At 48.7% G+C, this 17,995-nt stretch overlaps 6 protein-coding genes across 6 annotated transcripts; 1 reads left to right on the forward strand and 5 right to left on the reverse strand.

Annotated features, from left to right (window-relative positions):
- Window positions 1-1,222: 1,222 nt before the first annotated feature.
- Window positions 1,223-3,000, reverse strand: CDF-H-1 (CDF-like metal transporter; the record flags this gene model as incomplete). The annotated part of the gene is made up of 12 exons (XM_001889943.1): window positions 1,223-1,255; window positions 1,319-1,480; window positions 1,532-1,693; window positions 1,753-1,778; window positions 1,837-1,875; window positions 1,930-2,037; window positions 2,093-2,211; window positions 2,271-2,277; window positions 2,330-2,506; window positions 2,564-2,621; window positions 2,677-2,754; window positions 2,815-3,000. 12 exons carry the CDS (start codon window positions 2,998-3,000, stop codon window positions 1,223-1,225), a joined length of 1,155 nt encoding a protein of 384 aa, XP_001889978.1.
- A 1,214-nt stretch (window positions 3,001-4,214) lies between these two features.
- Window positions 4,215-5,178, reverse strand: LACBIDRAFT_335083 (uncharacterized protein; the record flags this gene model as incomplete). Its single annotated transcript, XM_001889944.1, has 3 exons — window positions 4,215-4,260; window positions 4,331-4,460; window positions 4,545-5,178. 3 exons carry the CDS (start codon window positions 5,176-5,178, stop codon window positions 4,215-4,217), a joined length of 810 nt encoding a protein of 269 aa, XP_001889979.1.
- A 2,098-nt stretch (window positions 5,179-7,276) lies between these two features.
- On the reverse strand, window positions 7,277-8,459 carry LACBIDRAFT_335084 (uncharacterized protein; the record flags this gene model as incomplete). Its single annotated transcript, XM_001889945.1, has 4 exons — window positions 7,277-7,285; window positions 7,410-7,451; window positions 7,646-8,401; window positions 8,454-8,459. The coding sequence occupies 4 exons, from the start codon at window positions 8,457-8,459 to the stop codon at window positions 7,277-7,279; spliced, it is 813 nt and encodes a 270-aa protein (XP_001889980.1).
- A 1,447-nt stretch (window positions 8,460-9,906) lies between these two features.
- On the reverse strand, window positions 9,907-12,075 carry LACBIDRAFT_316624 (uncharacterized protein). The gene is made up of 7 exons (XM_001889946.1): window positions 12,017-12,075; window positions 11,916-11,960; window positions 11,793-11,866; window positions 11,343-11,734; window positions 10,854-11,288; window positions 10,106-10,805; window positions 9,907-10,044 (listed from the first exon to the last, which is right to left on the reverse strand). The coding sequence occupies exons 1-6, from the start codon at window positions 12,034-12,036 to the stop codon at window positions 10,110-10,112; spliced, it is 1,662 nt and encodes a 553-aa protein (XP_001889981.1). The 5' UTR covers window positions 12,037-12,075; the 3' UTR covers window positions 9,907-10,044; window positions 10,106-10,109.
- Window positions 12,076-13,201: 1,126 nt separating this feature from the next.
- LACBIDRAFT_316625 (uncharacterized protein) lies at window positions 13,202-15,273 on the forward strand (the record flags this gene model as incomplete). Its single annotated transcript, XM_001889909.1, has 1 exon — window positions 13,202-15,273. The coding sequence occupies exon 1, from the start codon at window positions 13,207-13,209 to the stop codon at window positions 15,271-15,273; it is 2,067 nt and encodes a 688-aa protein (XP_001889944.1). The 5' UTR covers window positions 13,202-13,206.
- A 221-nt stretch (window positions 15,274-15,494) lies between these two features.
- Window positions 15,495-17,142, reverse strand: LACBIDRAFT_335087 (uncharacterized protein; the record flags this gene model as incomplete). The annotated part of the gene is made up of 5 exons (XM_001889947.1): window positions 15,495-15,696; window positions 15,912-15,998; window positions 16,207-16,227; window positions 16,388-16,784; window positions 16,845-17,142. The coding sequence occupies 5 exons, from the start codon at window positions 17,140-17,142 to the stop codon at window positions 15,495-15,497; spliced, it is 1,005 nt and encodes a 334-aa protein (XP_001889982.1).
- Window positions 17,143-17,995: the final 853 nt, after the last annotated feature.

A 17,995-nucleotide genomic window follows, 5' to 3' on the forward strand; every position in this document is an offset into this window, starting at 1 on the left:
CTAGGGTTTTGCATTTAGCTGTAGTGTTTGAAAGTCCGGTTAGGTTAGGTTATTGGGTGCCCAGGGGCTCTAACCGAGACCGAGACCAGTTAGGGTTCGTTCCCAGACCCAAAATAACCTAACTGGACCAAAGATAACCGATGAAAACCGGTTAGTTGCAGTTACTAACCGGTTAGGACCGAAAAAATAGAAAATCGATTAAAACGGCGTATATTTCTCATATTCCTTGCAGTAAACATTATTGCCATGCGTCGTAGCTTTAAAACAAGCCCAAGAACGCTAAATTCGGTGAAGAATTGACAATTTTATAATAATATTCTTGAAAGCCTACTATTTTAGCCAATAATTTAGAGATTTGACCATAACTCTGTCAGATTTTTAGTGTTTCTCATGCTTTTAGATGCGTTTTGAAGGGGTATAATAGGGTCGGTTGTAACCGGTCATAACCGGTTTTTTAACGGTTAGTTAACCGCAAAATAACTGGTTATTTCATTTCCAGAATTGACTAACCACTAACCACAGTCCGGTTTTTTTGCGGTTAGGTCCAGTCTGGTCTCGGTTATTTTCCAGTTAATTAACCTAACTTCCAAGCACTATTTAGCTGTAAACGTTCAAGCATTGTGATTTGCCTCAATACTGCCATCTATCACAGACCCCTGTGTAGTGACCACCCTGCCTTATGCAGGACCCACATATGAGGCGAGGCGGAGGTCGCACCGGGCAGACGAGGATTTGGATTGGATGACTTACACCAGACTCAGGCTGGTGCAAGACAGTATTCGGAAGGGCCACGGCGTATCGTTGTAGGGTCTCCCCAGTAACGTCATTTTCCAAGACGTGAGTTTGCTCTAATTCGTCTCTGTAGCTGAATTTTCTCGGTCATTCCTCTAGCGACGAGTGAGAAGGCGACTGATGATCTTCGGGTACATTGGACGTTCCTTAATTCACACGTATAACTGAACCTTGGAAGGATCTGACGTTCATAGGCCCTGCACGCATAGTGCGATTGCATTAGTAGAGTGTTGATATAACGTTTGGTCAAATGATAAAAAACATCAATATGAACAGAAATTGAAGTTTTCCTGTAGGTTAGATGGTCATTTTGCATAGTGATTCCGACGAAGTTCAAGTTGGCTACATTTGAACAAGTTTGTCAGCATGGAAAGGCTCAAAAAATCTAAGTCCTCGTGCTCACAGATTCCACATATCATTGCGAGCCTGGCTAAACGGCTGGCCTTGGGTTTTTTTGATGCTCCTGTATATACATATCTTGTCAGCAACTTTGCACTCCCCTGCACATGCCAGAACGGGCACCCACCGGCGCATGCGATGTTTCATGGTCCACATGTACGAATGCTCTCTCGACATTCGGCAATACCTCGATCCTATCTTGGAGTTGCTGACTAAGGTCATGAGCCTTCCAAAGTGGAGTGTTTGCGTCCATCACCACATCTACCTCGACGAAGTAGTTAGGCCCACTCTGTACCTCTCATCGTCAGTCAACGAGGCGCAAGGTCAATTTAAGACTGACATGATAGGCGCGAACAGTGTCAACCTTCTCAATTTCATCGCTGAAAGTCGCTGCCTTGAAAATGACGAGTTGCAGAAATTCGTGTGATGCAGACTTTCCAGCTAGGAGCCCGAATTGTTCATAGATCGTCATGCCCCACGAGACAATTACACCGAGAGCTATCTGGAAGAGAATACGAAAGAGATCAATGAAACATTTTTGCTGGTAAAAAACTGACGCACTATGATAGCGCCCGTAGGATCGAGCCCTGTAAGTCAAAGGGAAGTGAGTAGTTGGTAGAGATAACGTGAGGCGAGTTCACCTACACCATCGAAGTTTACTCCCACCAGCAGACATCAGTATACCTTAGATAGAAAAAGAAATGAACGCCAGCCATGTTCTGTTCTAAGAGAGCTTACCAAACCCATTGATGAACAAATCGTTTCGGTGGTCCTCCCACAATACCAAAACCTGGCTCGATTGGTGTCGAAGAGAGTAACAATACAGAAACAGGACGAATTTCACGGCTAGGCAGATGGTATCAAATTCAGTCAGGTAAAAGGTGGGAAGTCAACGACATACCCAGAGCCGCTCCAACAGCAATTATCGACGGCAGGTGGAATGCGGAGAGCTCATCTCCATTCTTGCTGGTAAGTGTGCGGATTGATTCGACTATGACGACCAAGTTGACCGACCCCATACTAAACAATTCGCATATCATTCATGTGCACAGCTTCATCTTGTGTGGTTGAAAACTCACAGGAAACCTTGGAATGAGTCAACATGAAAGTCGAACAAAGAGCACAGAAGGGCCTGCACCATAGATAATATTTCCGATAGTTTCAAGGCGAGCACCACCAACTGGCCACCGGTTCTCATCCAATCTCTCAGCTTTCCGATGAAGCCACCACAGCAGAACATTGCTTCCAACATCGAACACGGAGTCGATTCCGGTTGCGATCAAGGATAAGGACAAGGAAGAGATAGCCGCGTACACTAGAAGTGCGTGAGTCGTCGCGCAGCTAAAAAACGATACGAGATGAGGAAGCGTACTCTGAAGGATACACAGTCCTAAGTTGGCAGCGAGACTTGCGTATACGGCAATCTTAACCTGCATTTGAAGATATTCAATAAATCGAACGTAAACATTGGAACTGCCGACTCACAGGCAGACGATAGGCCTCTTCTTCCACTCGAGCGTCCTCCGTGTGCTCCTCCATGGGTTTCAACAGTGAAATAATGAGCTGTGATGCATATCCGCCATTGGTAAGCCGATTTCCACTTAAAACACCTTTCGGGCGTACCTCATTCTGCTTCCCCTGATACTTTGCAACGGGCTTATGTTGCTTGCGTCGGCGGAGACCATCGAGTTCTTCATCAGGAATGAGTCCATCGCGAAACTGGAATGGGTCGATAACACTCGTTGAACCAGAGGCCCTCTCGATGTCGGGTGTGTCAGGGGTTCGGGGCTGTGCACACGACGTTGACATGCGATCTGTGGCCATTAAGCAGTGCCAGGCTTACCTCCCTCTCGCCGACCTTTGTGGCTCCGGACGAACTGGGGTCGTTGCCAGATGATGATTGTGTCATCTGAAAATTAAATCCGGCAGCAGTGAGAACCGAAATAGTGGATACTGCAAACACGATCAGTCCTACCGTTCCTTTGGTTCGATCTGAAAAATTAGACTCACAGTGTAACTTTCAAGCTCCCGACTTTTGATTTGAAGTCACCTCAATGCTCAGAGGCGGGTGAAATGCAAGCGCAGGCTGCACAGCATAAGTTTACCAATGTGCAATTTGAGTTCGAACTCCAGCGATTGCAGATACTACTAAGGTCAAGAAAGCAGTTCTCATCATATACCTGATAATTCCATAAGAACTATCTGAAGACAATGTTGAAGGCCGAGGAAAGGTGGGAAAGCCTGGGGCATACTTGATTAATAAAAGGCTTCGAAACAGCGGTGCGGCCAATGTAAACTACTGAAGACACTTGTTACAGCTGATTCCTGAATACAGAACGATAGGCCATGCCAAATCGACACATACATAGGGCGGACTCTCAAATTTTATGGTGGTATATGTAAGGGTGTCATCAATCCGGAGGTTGAACGTTGAAATTTCACACCCTGTGAGAACTCAGCGGCCTCAGCCATCACGTCGCTTTGAAATTTTAAGCCTATCGTTCTGCATTCAGCTGTAAGCTATCGAGTATATCGGCTGAATTGCCTGGAGCCTCAATTTGCTTCACAGACCATGTCGTGCTTCAACCAAAGAAATTGACCGGCTTGCCGTTGAAAGCTTTATTAAGCTTTCCTTCTCTGGGAACTCTGCAAGACCTTCAACAAGTGAACGAAACCTCTCGGCGAGATACATGATCTTGAGGGAATTCGGAACAACTTGTGCGACCTGCCATCAAGCAGGTCATCCGAGTCGACTTTGGAACGAGCTGTGTTTGAGCTGTGTCCTCGAGGTCGCTGTACTAAGCCTTAGGGCGGCGAAAATATCTTGATTCATCGTTCAATGCTGAGTTCGTGGTGTCAGGTAATGACTGGAGGGCCGATTCATTTGCTTCCACGTCAAATTTTATAGCACTGACATGCACTCCCGATCCGAATTAATGTACTTTGTCCCATAGTCAGGCTGTTCCTCTGAACAGTTCCGAATCTTTGTACTATTGCATGAATCACGATCTACTGAGGAATCTTTAGTCTCCTATTAACCTGCACTGAGCGTTGACCAGCTTCGTTGGACTGTAGTGTAAGCATTGCTTCATTAAAATTCTCCATTCCGGTCTTCCACTGTGGGTCTAAGACGACGTACTGACCATCTGACAAGTTGGCAAGACCTGCTCTCGTGATAGCCATGGCCACGTCTTCAACCCATGGGTGGTTACAATGGCTTTGATAGTAAGTGAAAAGAAGGCCTAACACCCACACCCACAGATGTAGTGCTGCCCAAAGGTATATCCTCCAACGGATGACTTTGGTGTGTAATGTCGGCAAGGCAATCTCGACAGTCGCGTCATCTGACTCACTTATCAGCACGTTCGAAAGTGCTGCCCAAGCGGCCTGATACGCCCGCAAAGTCAACTCGATGGCCAAGTTTCTGCGTGTCCCATAGTTGGAGGGAACAGCGTAGTTGGAAAAGAAGAAATTGGTACACAGCAACGGTGCCAATGCCAACGCCATCGAAGTTAAGGGATCTCCGACAAGTGAAAAGGGGGGCTGTGCTTCTACAATGGTAGAAGAAATAAGTCTACAATTCCGACTCTGACACGTGATGGCTCCCGCCCGGTACGTCATCTTCGCAATTGCGAAACAGTCAGTGTAATATCCTGGAAATCGGTACCCGTGCAAGTTAACTTGGAAGCCAGGGTCGATGGTGTAATTCTGTGGGCATGGCCACACATCTGAGTCAAATCTCCCAACCCGGAAGATGAAAAGTCGTGCTTCTGACACGATGTGGGGATCCCCCAATCTCCCCGTAATAGACGGCCCCCAGTAGTTGTCAGGTAACAGCCCGCCAACTCCAATATCCGCAGAGTACGGGCTGAATTCGCCGTCGTCATGAAATAAGGGTAACTGTTTGTCCATCAAAACTTCATCAGCAAAACCTGATTTTCCCACGTAGACAGGCATAGTGCTTCCACTAATATCATAGTTTCCCATAGTTACACGCCAAGTTTGGCTAGATGCCCTAGCGCCACACAGCGCTCCACAGCACTGTGTGGGTGTAAGCTTGTGCTATAGGGCACTACAGAGACTTGTGCCATTACTATAGGGTGCTATAGAGGGGCCTCCACTTTCTACCCAGCCCTTATAGGGAGTCAAACTACAAGTATACTAGATTTCAGTAGAAAACACATTCCCTATTGTATATGAATAATTTATGACCAAAATACGCCTGGAATAAGAAGAAAGTACAACACTGTCCAGAGATTGATTGACCTACAAAGATTGCAACAAGAAAGAATATGAAGTATCTTTTGCAAAACATATTTGTCTTTTGTGATTTTTTTTGCGTTGGAAAGTGGTGTTCAAGCCGATTCCAACGCGTCTATTTACGTAGTATTTAGTTCAACACTTAAATGGCTTTGGACCAATTACTGGTGAAGAATCTGCCTAAAAACGGTAAATGTTATCGGAGGTCGCCTTAAACGTCGAAATATTAGGGGCTCTCAGACCCGTTTTAAAGCTCTAATTTGTGCGTTTCTAACAAGCCCAAAATCGCATGAAACGGAGCAGAACTCATGATGATAATATATATTTCAGATGTCTAATACAGGCCAAATAGTTTATGCTACAGTTTGTGAGGTACTCCAAATTTTTCTACGCCGTAAATTGGATTGCATTCGCGTGAATGAAGCGATTAAAATAAGCCTACATAGAGGCCAAACGGTGTAATACTTGTGAAGTTATAGCTATGAGCTACCCTAGAAAGTGTAAGTGTGAATTGATGGAAGTCGGTACAGTTGCGGGAAGTCACGTGCCGCGCTCAACTCACATTTTCGAACTTAGACAACTTCAATTGTTACTACTACTACCAAAAAACAGGAAATTTCGGGAAATCATGGAAATAGCCAGGAAATTTCTGGTAACAACTGCAAATTTCTTGGAAGGCTCGGAAATTGTTCAATAATTTTCCAATATGAACTTTATATTTGCCTGATTACATGGTGCCATCTACAATTGTGAATGCCCACCTCGAATGCCATGCTTTCTGTGAAAGACAGTGACAGGCGACAAACAACTTCAAGTCGCGAGACAATTCGTTCAAGTCCGTTGAAACTCCGACATCATGTGATTATGTTGAACTTTGACACGGAAATTCATTGTTCTTCCTTCCCACCACAATGTTCAACTTGTCCTCGACAAACGGTGTCCTCCCTCGTCGAGTTACAGCATCCTCCCTCCCTCGTTGACGAACCGCGTCCCTCGACGAACGGTGTCCTCCCTCGTCCATGAACAGTGTCCTCCCTCGTCCATGAACGGCGTCCTCCCTTGTCCATGAACGGCGTCCTCCCTCCCTTGAAGAACGGCATCCTCCCTCTCTTGAAGAACGGCTTCCTCCCCCCTTGAAGAATGGCTCCCTGCCTCCCTTGAAGAACAGCTTGCTCCCGTGAAGAATGGCTTCCTCCCTTAAAGAAAAGATCCCTCCCTCATCGACGAACGGCTCCCTCGTCGACAAATGACTCCTCCCTCAATGAATGGCTCCCTCTCTCAGCAAACGGCTCCCTCCCTTGACGAAAGGCTCCCTCTTGACAAACGGCCCCCCTCCCTCGACAAACGGCTCCCCCGATGAACAGTGTCCTCCCTTGACGAACTGCTCCCTCACTCGTCGACGAACGGCATCCTCCCTCCCTTCTTGACGGACGGCGTTTCTCCCTCGACGAATGGTGTCCTCCCTCCCTCGTTGACGAACGGTGTCCTCCCTCTCTCGTTGATAAATGGTGTTCCCCCTGCCTTGAAGAACGGCGTCATCCCTCGCTTGTCGACAAACGCATCTTCCCTCTGTTGTCGACGAACGGTGTCCTCCCTACCTCATTGATGAACGGCTCCCTCCCTTGAAGAACGGCGTCCTCCCTCCCTTGTCGACGAATGGCGTCCTCCTTCCTTTGAGTCCTCCCTCCTTTGAAGAACGGCTCCGTCCCTCGATGAACAACTGTCCTCCCTTCCTTGTTGGCGAATGGCATCCTCTTAGTATCTTTAATACTTGATACTCTGATTCCATAAATTTGATATACTGCAGTCATTACTATGTAGAATATTAGGATATCTTGTATAATGTAGTAGTGCAGACAATAAACTTATTTTTTCGTAACACAAGTTCTGTGTAAAAATCATGCAATATGGTATTAAAATGAGCAGAATGTATGCCCCCCCTCTAGGAATCTGCAGACCCCAGGGTTTGCTACTGAGGGCTGCAGATCTGCTCCATAATTCTAGGGAGCACTATGAAGTGGCTATGTGTTTCTATGAATGGCTGCAGATCTGCTCTGAGATTCTATGGAGTGCTGTGTAGTGGCTGTGCGTTTCTATGTAGAGCTGCATAGAACGCGCAGGTGACTGTAAAGGTGATACCCCTTTCTATGGTGCTATGGCACTACACAGCCCTGCCACGTGCTGCCTAGCTCACCCAGGTTTTGCTGATGACTTGGTCGGGATCCAATACCCATTCGAAAGCGTCGAGGGCGAAATAAGGCATTGTGGTATTGAGGGTGGAATTGACAGAGATGTATTGCGCTCCTTTGATAACACGCCGGAAAACTGTTGAAGGTTCTGCCCCATTGAAGAAGTCCGGCGGGTGAATCCCCCATGCGACAATTGCAGAAGCGGAACCCACTTCCACAACCAAAGTTCGGTTGGGCTTATGGTTGAAGTATCCTGTAATATCAATGCCACTGACCCCTCTCGTGATCCCAGTGAGTGCTACCCTTCCAGGAATAAGCGTGCTCGCAGGCTCCCAAACCAATGAACCAGTTAAAGCCGCGGAGAAATAATCGATGGCGAATGTAGCGAAAAGAATTATGTATATGATGACCGCGTTACTTTTTTGAATAAAGTGGCGAGGTGCAGGTGGTCTATTCGAAACCACTTGCGATAAGGCTTTTGCGGAAATACCGTCTCGCTCCATGGACACAAAAATGCTACGCCAAATGAGGTCTGTCGCCCACCATCCAGCAGCAACGCGTGTCACTGTGGCTGCCAATGAGACAGCCGTCGTAACATCAGATTGGAGGGGGGCATACGATTTCGGATGGGAAAAAGAGCCGTCGGCTTCCACATATTGAGGTCGGCAGGAGTTGGCGTTGAAAGTACGACCATCCAGAAAGCATAGACAGACCGTTGCTATGAGGGCTGTCAGGCCAAAGTGCAGGCCAAAAGGCCCATACTTGCGAAATTTGATCCTATGTAAGAGTCAAAACGTTTGAAAAGGATCCTACCGCCATGTCGAAACGGGGGAAGGAGGATATATTTCGTTACTCATTCTGGGTGTGACCTTCGTTAAAATTCCCCATATATAGTCTGCAGCGTTCAGCGCTTAAAGTGCCCTGTGAATCCCACGAGATCTGCGATTTCTATGGCGATGTCAAGATAGCTGTAAAGCGATAAGTGGCTGAAAGCTTGTTTGGCTTCAAGTAACTGTATTTCGGATGCCAGATGAAAGATAAAATGGAGCTCATTGGCAACATTGAGATGTGAGGCAAATGCAAGGATCAAGCCGACGTCTGGATAAAACCTGCATAAAGCATAAAAATCAGCCAGGTTGACTCGACGTTGAGTTAGCTCTCTGATAGCACTGAGCACTTACGCCGGGGTCCTACTGTATAATACTGCTGCCTCGTTGCGTTCAAATGCCTGGAGCACCTGACCGCAGTGAGAAGACTTGAGAGGTTAAAGTGACCAGCGGCGATCGAGCTGTCTTCAAGCTGTGTTGTTCAATGTTTGATGGCAAATCTTGCAACGGAACAGCCTTAGTGTATTGCGGTCGTGTGCGGAACGGTATTCCCATTCTTCCCACAGAAAGGTAGCGTCGAGGAGGTGCAGGGGGGCTATTCAGAAGAGATGACGTGGGGCTCCATCTCGATATGGAGGAATTGTCGATGGGTGACTGGGTACTAGTAGCGGAATTTCAAGGTACGTGGCTCTGTCCGACCACGAATCTCAGCCACAACCACATACCACCCCAGCTAAACCAAGCCCGACGATGGTGAGCCTTCAAGTTCACTGGCAGCTGCAATTTGTCGCTAGAACCAGAATTTGTTAACTCGCGTTGCAAGCTTCGTTTTGGGGCCATATTGGGGCCATACCTTTTCTACTTGTACTTAGTATTGATATGTTGCTGGATATGACGACGTCAGTGATGTGGAGGGCGCAGGCACGGACTGTAATTGGACTATCAAAGTGGAACAAAGCATGATGTTGTTTTGTTGTGATTTATCCTTGCCTCACCCGGCCGCGGGTCACCCCTGTGACCCCTCTAACTTTCAGCAGCTAACACCAGCTGCTATTGCGGTCCTAAGTTCATGAGTTCAATTCAAGTTACGGGCAGCCTCACACTGACTCAATCCGGACTGAGGATGGCGTCGGATTGTCTGCTGAGGCGACGGAACAATTTACTGAGCTATATATACTTACACACTGGCCAAGAAGGCTCAAGTTTATCTCTGTCCCAATTTTGTCCCCGGTCCTACTAAGCACACCGATTGGCAAGGAACGCCGTGATCGCGACGATTATCTATGACAAATTCTGGGTCCGTTCATCTTGGAATGTAAGTACTTTGTGCTCGTTCAAAGCGATTCCCGTTCCGCCGACTTCCCGGATTTAAGCGTTCAAAGGGCCATAGTGAAGTCGGATTGCTTGAGGTTGATACCTCGCGAGGGGGTATTCATGGCTCAAGGGAAGCAGATTTTATTTATACACCATCAGCTACATCGAGGACACAAGCGCTAAGCCGGTACATTACAGGTGCGAGGAGCGAACGTTGGGCAAGGGAATTCGTATACAGCCGCAGACACAATGCAAAAATAGACCTTGGATGCTGGAAGTCAGTGGCCGAAAGAAAGTACATACACAAGTGCAGAAAAAACGAACCTCACTACAGGCCAAGAACGTCCTTGACCTTCTGGCCCAAACGATCCACAATGGTGGGAGTCGAGATCTTCTTCTTCGCCGCTTCCGCCGCGACCTCAAGAACCCTCAGCTTATTTTTGAGCTGTTCCAAGCTCGCCTCAATCTGCGTGATACTCTCGGGGTCGCTCTTGTTCCGGATAGCTTCAAGATGTGTCTCGAGCAACTTCACCGACTTCTTGACTTGACCCGAGAAGCTTCCAGACAACGAGAGCTCGGAGTACTTGGCAGCGAGTCGACCAATCTCTTCGGTCGCTTCTGCCATCTCCTTGCCAGTGTTCTCGATGATCTTTTCGACGTCCTTAATGGAGATCTCTTTCTTTTTCAACAACTCGGTCGATTCTTCATGGCGCTTCTTGGCGACTGGGTCGGTGTACATCTCCTTCTCTTCCTCTTCGAACCAAGTAGAGTTATAATGGCGATGCTTGTCCATGTGATGCCCACACCCGGGTTGAATGCAGTAATCGAAGTGGTTTTTGCCATCCCAAAATGCGGCACATCCGCGCAACCCCTTCGGATCGACGGAGAATGAAAGGCTGCAGGGAACGTGACAATTGGAATAACACTGAGGTTCGCTGCAAAGGGTGCTGTGATAGTTATGATCTTGGAAGATCCACTTTTTCTTTTTGATCTCGCTCTTGAAGTTTTTGGATCCCTCGACGTCCTGTGGAAGCATCAGAGAGATTCTACTAGAAAGATCGTAACAACTAACCAGTTTGATACCGTCTGATTCCTTGATCAATCGCTCAAGGTTGCCCCTCTTCTCCGCGAGCTGCGTCATACGGGCGAGCGTGCTACTGATGCTCTTGTCGATCTTGATAGACTGTTCGTAAAGCGACATGATCTCCTTGGTAGGTTGAGCTTCCAGGGTATCCAGCCAGTTGAACAGCTTGACGAGCATCTTCAACGCGGTTTCATGGCCAGCGTTGACTGAGGCCTCTAAATCGTTCAAAGTATCCTGAGTGTTCTCGTCGATCTCGCCCTCCGCTTCGGCGTCCTTTTTGATCTGAAGATAGTTCCGGCGCATGGCGAGGGGGTTATCTAGGAGGAACCTCCTAGACTTCCGCAATTCGACTGGAAGGGTGTCGGATTTGAAGTTCCAGGAAAGAGGGCTCGCAACATTGGTGAACAGGAGACAGATGTTATTCTATCGGTAAAAAGTTCGGTAAAGAGATTGTTTGTGGAAGGAAGAGATGCTCACGGCAAGAGTATTGGGGAAGATAGCGGTAAGCGTGGTGATGGCGTAATCAGTGGCAACACCGAGGCGCGGGTTGGTACCGTTGGCGAGAATAATAACGGCCGTCACCTCCGGGATGTTATCCCGAATAGCAGCAGCGATGCTGTCCTTGTGCTCCTTGTCCTTCTGAAGACCGCGCGTGTCGGCGAGACCAGGAGTATCGAGAACGGTGATCTTGATACCGTTCACGCTCTCAAACCTGTAGACCTTTGCAGTGTTGGTTTGACTTTGGGACTGGGATCCGCCGTGCTCGTTGGTGACATCGTAGGGTTCTAAATTATATTCACCCGGCTGGCGGCCTGCCATGACGTTTACGAGGAGGGACAATACGCTGGTCTTCCCTGTACCAGTCTCACCTATTTGCGTATGACCAGTCAGTAACATGGGGGGGGGGGAAGTGGGAGAACCACTTGCCCACGAGCATAATGGCGAACTTGTCTTTGTTTTTACTGGTGTTGATGATTCCTTTTGCGAGGCTTTCAAGAGTGCTGCGCCCACGAGAGATCAATAAAATCCTTACTCCTGACGAGCACTCACTTCTCAATAGGCTTCTCCTTGCCAGCAGCAGGGGCAGGAGCGGTACTACATGAATGGTGATTAGACATGATAATGGTATGGCGTCGACGAACCAGACATACGGCTGAGGTACTGAGGCCATCTTTGTAGTGGTGCGATTCTGCGAAGTACTAGAAGTGCGTGTTGCAAGGACCAGGGGTCGATAGGTCGATATTCAATGTTCCACCTCTCTCCTTATACTCTTAGCAAACGCGCTGAAAAACATCTCCGAGGAACCGAACGCGTGTTGAAGGCAATGGAGTGGCTTGACACGGTAATGTCAGGAGTAATCATAACTTGTAAGGAAGAAAGGCATCACATAGGAACGCAAGTTGATGATCGATGATCGGTCACATGCATTTCACTTTTCACCGCAGCAAGAACAATTCCGTATATCTTCTTTTGGAGGCAATTATCGTCGTCTGACCGCCGTGGCATTCTTCCATCTTCACGGAGGGGTCGGCTTCTCCTTTCTCGTTGCTCGAGTCGGCAGTGCCACAACTCATGTGAACCTCGAGAACCTTTAACATCTGGGGTCATCGGTATATTTTATCACCGGGTCTTGGACAGATGAACATTCCATTAATTGTTCTGATTCCCCAGTCAGCCCATCGCAGGTCGATTATCATGTCAATCAAGGTCAATCACCGACAATGAGGTCCTGATTGTAGAGTCGGCTTTCCCAAATTCCCCGGTGTCATCGATATCCTGGCTAACACATCGTTTCCTTGTCAAAATCAAGAGGTGCAGCTGCCAAAGGTCAAATAAAACAGAATAGGAATGATCACACTTATGACCATATTGCAATAAATCGGGCAAGCCTGAAGTTTTTGGAGCATGTTCGAAGCATGTTGGATTGTGTTGGAGCACTCCTTCAATTGGTCATTCTATGGACGCATTGTTCTCCTTTTTGTCGCTCCTGAAGCACCTGAACCCTCGAGGCAGGAACATTAAGGTTCATCAGGCAATGCGTCAATCACACTCAATCACATTGGAGTTTTTCTTGACAAGACGAATGCTCCCCTTATTCTTCTGATCTTGATAACTCCACCTCAACTATTATGTCGACTTGCGTGCCAGCGATATCGGGATCTTGATGGGAAAAGACAAGACGGTGGAGGTTATCTGGTCATACGTTCACGGGCCTCTTTCTTGTCTGGATTTAAACTGTCACATCTTTTTTTGCAACCCATATTCTACCCAACCACAACCCTCATTGTAAGTTACATTCGCCTCGGCGCAGCTCCTCCGCTTACTGTTTTTCCCAGACATCATGGCAAATCTTGGTCCATATGAAGAGCTCGTCGTCAAAGCCCTTGGGAGGCACGCCTTTCTCGGCCAGCTCTACAACGGAGGGTCATCGACTCTACTCTCTGAAAATCTCTTCGGTAATGCGGAGATCATCAGCAAAGAGTCCAGCACATCTTTCTCCGATCAGTCGTTCAAGGAGGTCAGAAGTATCCAGGACAGGGCGGAATCTTTGGATGTTTCCGCATCCTTGTCGCTCTCGATTCTTGGCGGAGCGCTCGACATCAGCGGGTTCGGATCCTACCTAGACCGCAGTAACAAGAAGAGCGAATCCCACACCCTCGTCACCGTGGCTCGCGTCCTTACCAAGCATAATCGCTTGGAAATTCAACCTATGCTCGACCGCGTTGCGATGCTTGATGATGTCGTCCAGAAAACTCGTGCCACTCACGTCGTCACGGGCATCACTTATGGCGGTACCGCTCTCGGAACTGTCGTACTCAAGAAATCGTCCTCCGATAAGGCCAACGAAATCAAAGGAGAGCTCGACCTGAGCTTTACCAAGGCTGCTTTAGTGAAGATATCTGGAAAAGGCACGCTGTCGAAAGAAGACAAGGAGAAGCTGGAAAACATCGATCTCGACGTCCGTCTGATCGCAGACTTCCGTGACAAGAAATCCCCTGCACCCTCCACCGCCACGGAGCTCATGGAGGTTGTCAAACGTACGGTGGAACTCATCGGTGACACCGGTGTCCCCTACGAACTTCGCCTTACTCCTATCTCTCGATTCATGGGAGACACAGTTAACGGTCTTTTCCGCGAGTTGGCAGCGGCTGACATGTCTAAAATCACTGAGTTCTACGACGATCTCGTGACCTTGAGCCAGAATCGCACCTCTCTCCGCACCACTTTTGAGCAGAACCATACTCTTCTCTTCCCAACCTTTGTCAAGACTTGCCGCGCTCGGTCGTCCGAGGTCGACCGTCTGCTGGGTGAAGCACGCGAAAAGCTCAAGGGTTTCCTCACGAAGTTCCGTGAAAACGACTCGAGTGTGAACGTCGAGGCCTTCCTCAAGGAAGCGGCGCCAGGCTATGAGAACGAGTTGAAACTTTACAACGCGGATCGCGCTGTTGCCGCAAAACTGCTGGATATCAAGAGGGGTGCTGATGACCGAAAGTTTCCGCTTGTCTCGGTGGAGAAGCTTCGGGAAGAGATGAACAGGATTGACAGAGCAACCGTTGCTCTTGTCCTGGTCCCTGCTGACGTCCAGGTCGTCAGCCTGCTCAACACCTATCGAGTTTTGGCCGACGATATCCAAGCCTGGCGTTCCTCTCAGGATGCTGTACAGCCGTCGTCCAGCCCCAACACGCCAGCCCCGACTGTCTACTTCTCCGTCTACATTGACCCGTTGGTGGAGAGTGACCTTCTCATCCTAGATGGCGCCAAGAAGTCCCTTGCTTACGCCATCAGCACAGCCAACACTACAAAGGAAACCGTTTTCCTCACATTTGGTGTTTCCCGCCTCAATGTTCGAACCCTTGACTGGAATGCGCTCGGCCAAGAAGGGTGGGGTATTCTGTCTAACGAAGGTCAAGGTTGGAAGTATGTTGGTGACGTCCAGGGCGGCCGCCGCAACGGCTCTGGCGTAATCTCCTATGCAGATGGTACATCGTATGCAGGAGGTTGGTTCAACGACGAGCGGGACGGCTTTGGGAAATTGACGAAGACCAGGGAGGGCGGCGCAGTCATCGAAGAGGGTGTCTACATCGAGAACGTGTTGAGGTCCGACGGCGTCGTTGTTGATACCACCGTCGTCAACAATGGTTCTGTTGTTGGGTTTGCGAAGATCGCCTTGAGGTCTTATGATTCCGTTTCTGGCCACGTTGACAAGATAGCACGAGTTCTTGGATGGAAGTCCGGCCAGAAGTATAGGCTTAAGTTGGAGTCCACCTCTGGCGCCTTCACTGCTCAGACCGTGTTGGTCAACGGTCCGTTGATCGACGCCTCTGAGCACCCCAGCATTGAGACCTCTGCATGGCCTCTGGACAAGGGCGCAAAAGGAGAGCTCAAGATCAAAGTTGAAAAGTTGTAAAGCTTCTGTATTGTACTTTGTACCAGTATCATTCGCAAATGTAACCCGAGAATCCGTCATGTTCTTTACTTTCAACATGACTGTAGAAACGAAACAGTGACGGTTTACCAATCCGTTTTCTATTATAAGTCGCAGCCAGATGCGTCTACTATTTGCAAGGACATCTTCACTTGTGAGTCGTTTCGAAAGCTCCCGATCCGAATTTTACTGATAATCCCAAACTACGTCAAGGTGAAGGCTAGAACGTCGATAGCATCAGGGAACGCAATGAATGCTCGTATGCAATGAAAGGCAAGCTTGCAAACAGCAGGGCGCAAACCGTTGGAAGTAGTGGTGCCAGCAATGAACTCGTTGGACATTGTCGGGAAAAGCCATCTGCGAACGGGATTTGGCAAGCTCGTCCAATATAACGGCCTTTTTAGGCTATTTGACAATCCAGATGCGAAAGGTATCTGGAGCTTATGGATACCGATTTATAAGATCGGCAATGTGCTCCGGGTGGTCGAACGATTTCAGGCTTGCGGGAGTGGTGGAGATATGAGTTGACGAGGAGAGTAAGGAGAAGAGTCATAGGCGCGGGTGGGTGATATAAATGGACAACTGGAAGAGTGGGATATTGCTGGTGTCTCTTGGCTTACAAGTCTGGGTAGAGAAGACGCGAGTGTGGAACTTGGGACTGAACAAGCATCCCATCCACTCTCGCAGACCAATGTGGCAAACACAGCCTAATATTGATGTGTAGAGAGAAAGACGGGGACAGTTCATCTTTCGGCCACATCACAGCGGCCGCCGGCAGTGAGGTCAACAAGAAAGGCAGGGCGAACTTGTATGTAGGAAGGGTCCAAAAGAACGCCGCCAGGTGACCAGGGCAAGTGACTTGAAGACGATGAGAAATTCTTGTTCCAATCACCCATGACGTGCCCTGGAACATACAGGGGAGGCGGAGTGAGTTGTCTATCATCCCAGAAGATCGTCTAGGAAATCTTGCATGTCGGCCTTCGCATCCTTAGGTTGCGCGTCCGCTGACGGTAAAGCTGGCGCGTCAATATACTTCGGTTCTGATTGAACGGCATGAGCGAGACGAAAAGGAATCGACGATGTTGTATTCACAGACCTGCCGAGCGATCCTTGGGAATCATAGTTGGTTTTCCGCGCATTTTCTCCGATTTTGCGCGTAATCGACTTTTCAGGTCTACGAAGGTATGACCATAGTGAGCACCCCGCTGAATGGAAAGAAATACGAAAAGTACCTCGGGCGGCTTCAGCCGCAGCTTTCTCCTGGCTCATCTTATCGAGCTCATCGTCCCAAACAATCTGTTCCACCTTTCCTTTCCTCGAAGCGCCAGATCCTAGTGAAAGTGGCTTCGACGATATGTGCGCCAAGCTTGTGTCGACATCGTCATCGTCTCGATCATTCTCCTCCAACCCTGGTGCGAGCAATGAGGCATCTGCAAGTCGCTGCTTTTCCATGAAACGAGACAGGTCCACTTCTGGCTCGATGATGGGTTCACCTATTTACCAAGGAGAGCACGTTCAGAAGGGACTTTCCGGTAGACTGAGAAATCACGCACCATCGGAATCCAGCTCTGGTTCAGGCTCTGCGTACCGATCCGCGTTTGTGCCAAGCTGCCTCCTGGAGTACTTCGCCGCTCGTTCTGCAGCACTTTCATCATCCTCATCCTCATCCTGCGGCCCTTCTCCCTCCAATAACAAGCGCTTGGAGAACTCTGCTGGACGACCAAAGCCGCGGCTCCTTCCTCTAGCTCTTAAGTACTTTCCGAGGCCACCTCGATTACTTCGCCCCCTCCCTCTGCCCCGTCCCCTAGCCGGCGTTTCTAAGGACGTCGAGCTTGAGGCCGCGTCCGACATTGTCGATAACTTGAAGGGGTTTGTTTATCGCAATCACATTTGCCAAATACTCGGCTAAAACAAGTCACCAAAAAGTGAGTTGCCGAAATCAAGCCCAAATGCCTATCAAACATTTAGAAAATAATCTAGGTTTCTAGACCTTATGTATGGGAAACCATCTATTCTTGTCCCCAAGATATCAAATTACTAGATGACTTTCTTTGTCCGCAACTGTCCGCTGCTTCAAAATCACCCGCCCATACCTATAAAAGTTACTGCTTGCTGGAGTCCCAAAGCCCCGTGAATCCTTGAGGTGGGGTATGGAGGGTTCATCGACAAATGCGAGAGGTCGCACCGAACTTGATTGACAAGACGAACATTCCCCCTCATTCTCCCGGTCCTGACAACTTCACGTTGGCTATTACGTTGTGCAGTGTTCCTGCGAAACCACTGTGTGTATCAAGATGGGTGCAGAATGGCATTCCGGCTGTGACTTCGCTGCGGTGGAGTGCGAGAACAAGGCGGTCGCGCTTTCCCGCGAAACAGATGGGCACCGAGCAAGTTTTTGATAAGGGTTCTGTGAAGGGATGCCTGGAACCAACGGAGGGGCCGTCGCTCTTGTCCTTGTTCTCGTCATCCACGTTTCTGGTCTGTCCAGCGCGCATCTGGTACCTTTTACGGGAACGTATTTCATCGAGAGATGTCTGGCACCACCTCTGCGCCAATGCTACCTCTTGTTATGGGGGTTGGTGGAAAACAGAAGGGACTGGCTGGGAGTGGCCATTACATAATGACGTGGGCGGGGAAGTCATTGAAGATGGTACGCATGTTGAAAATCTAGGGTGGAGGGAGTTCCTCAGCGACGCCTGAAACA

The sequence above is a fragment of the Laccaria bicolor genome, genomic scaffold, assembly GCF_000143565.1.
Source record: "Laccaria bicolor S238N-H82 LACBIscaffold_75 genomic scaffold, whole genome shotgun sequence".
Taxonomy (NCBI): domain Eukaryota; kingdom Fungi; phylum Basidiomycota; class Agaricomycetes; order Agaricales; family Hydnangiaceae; genus Laccaria; species Laccaria bicolor.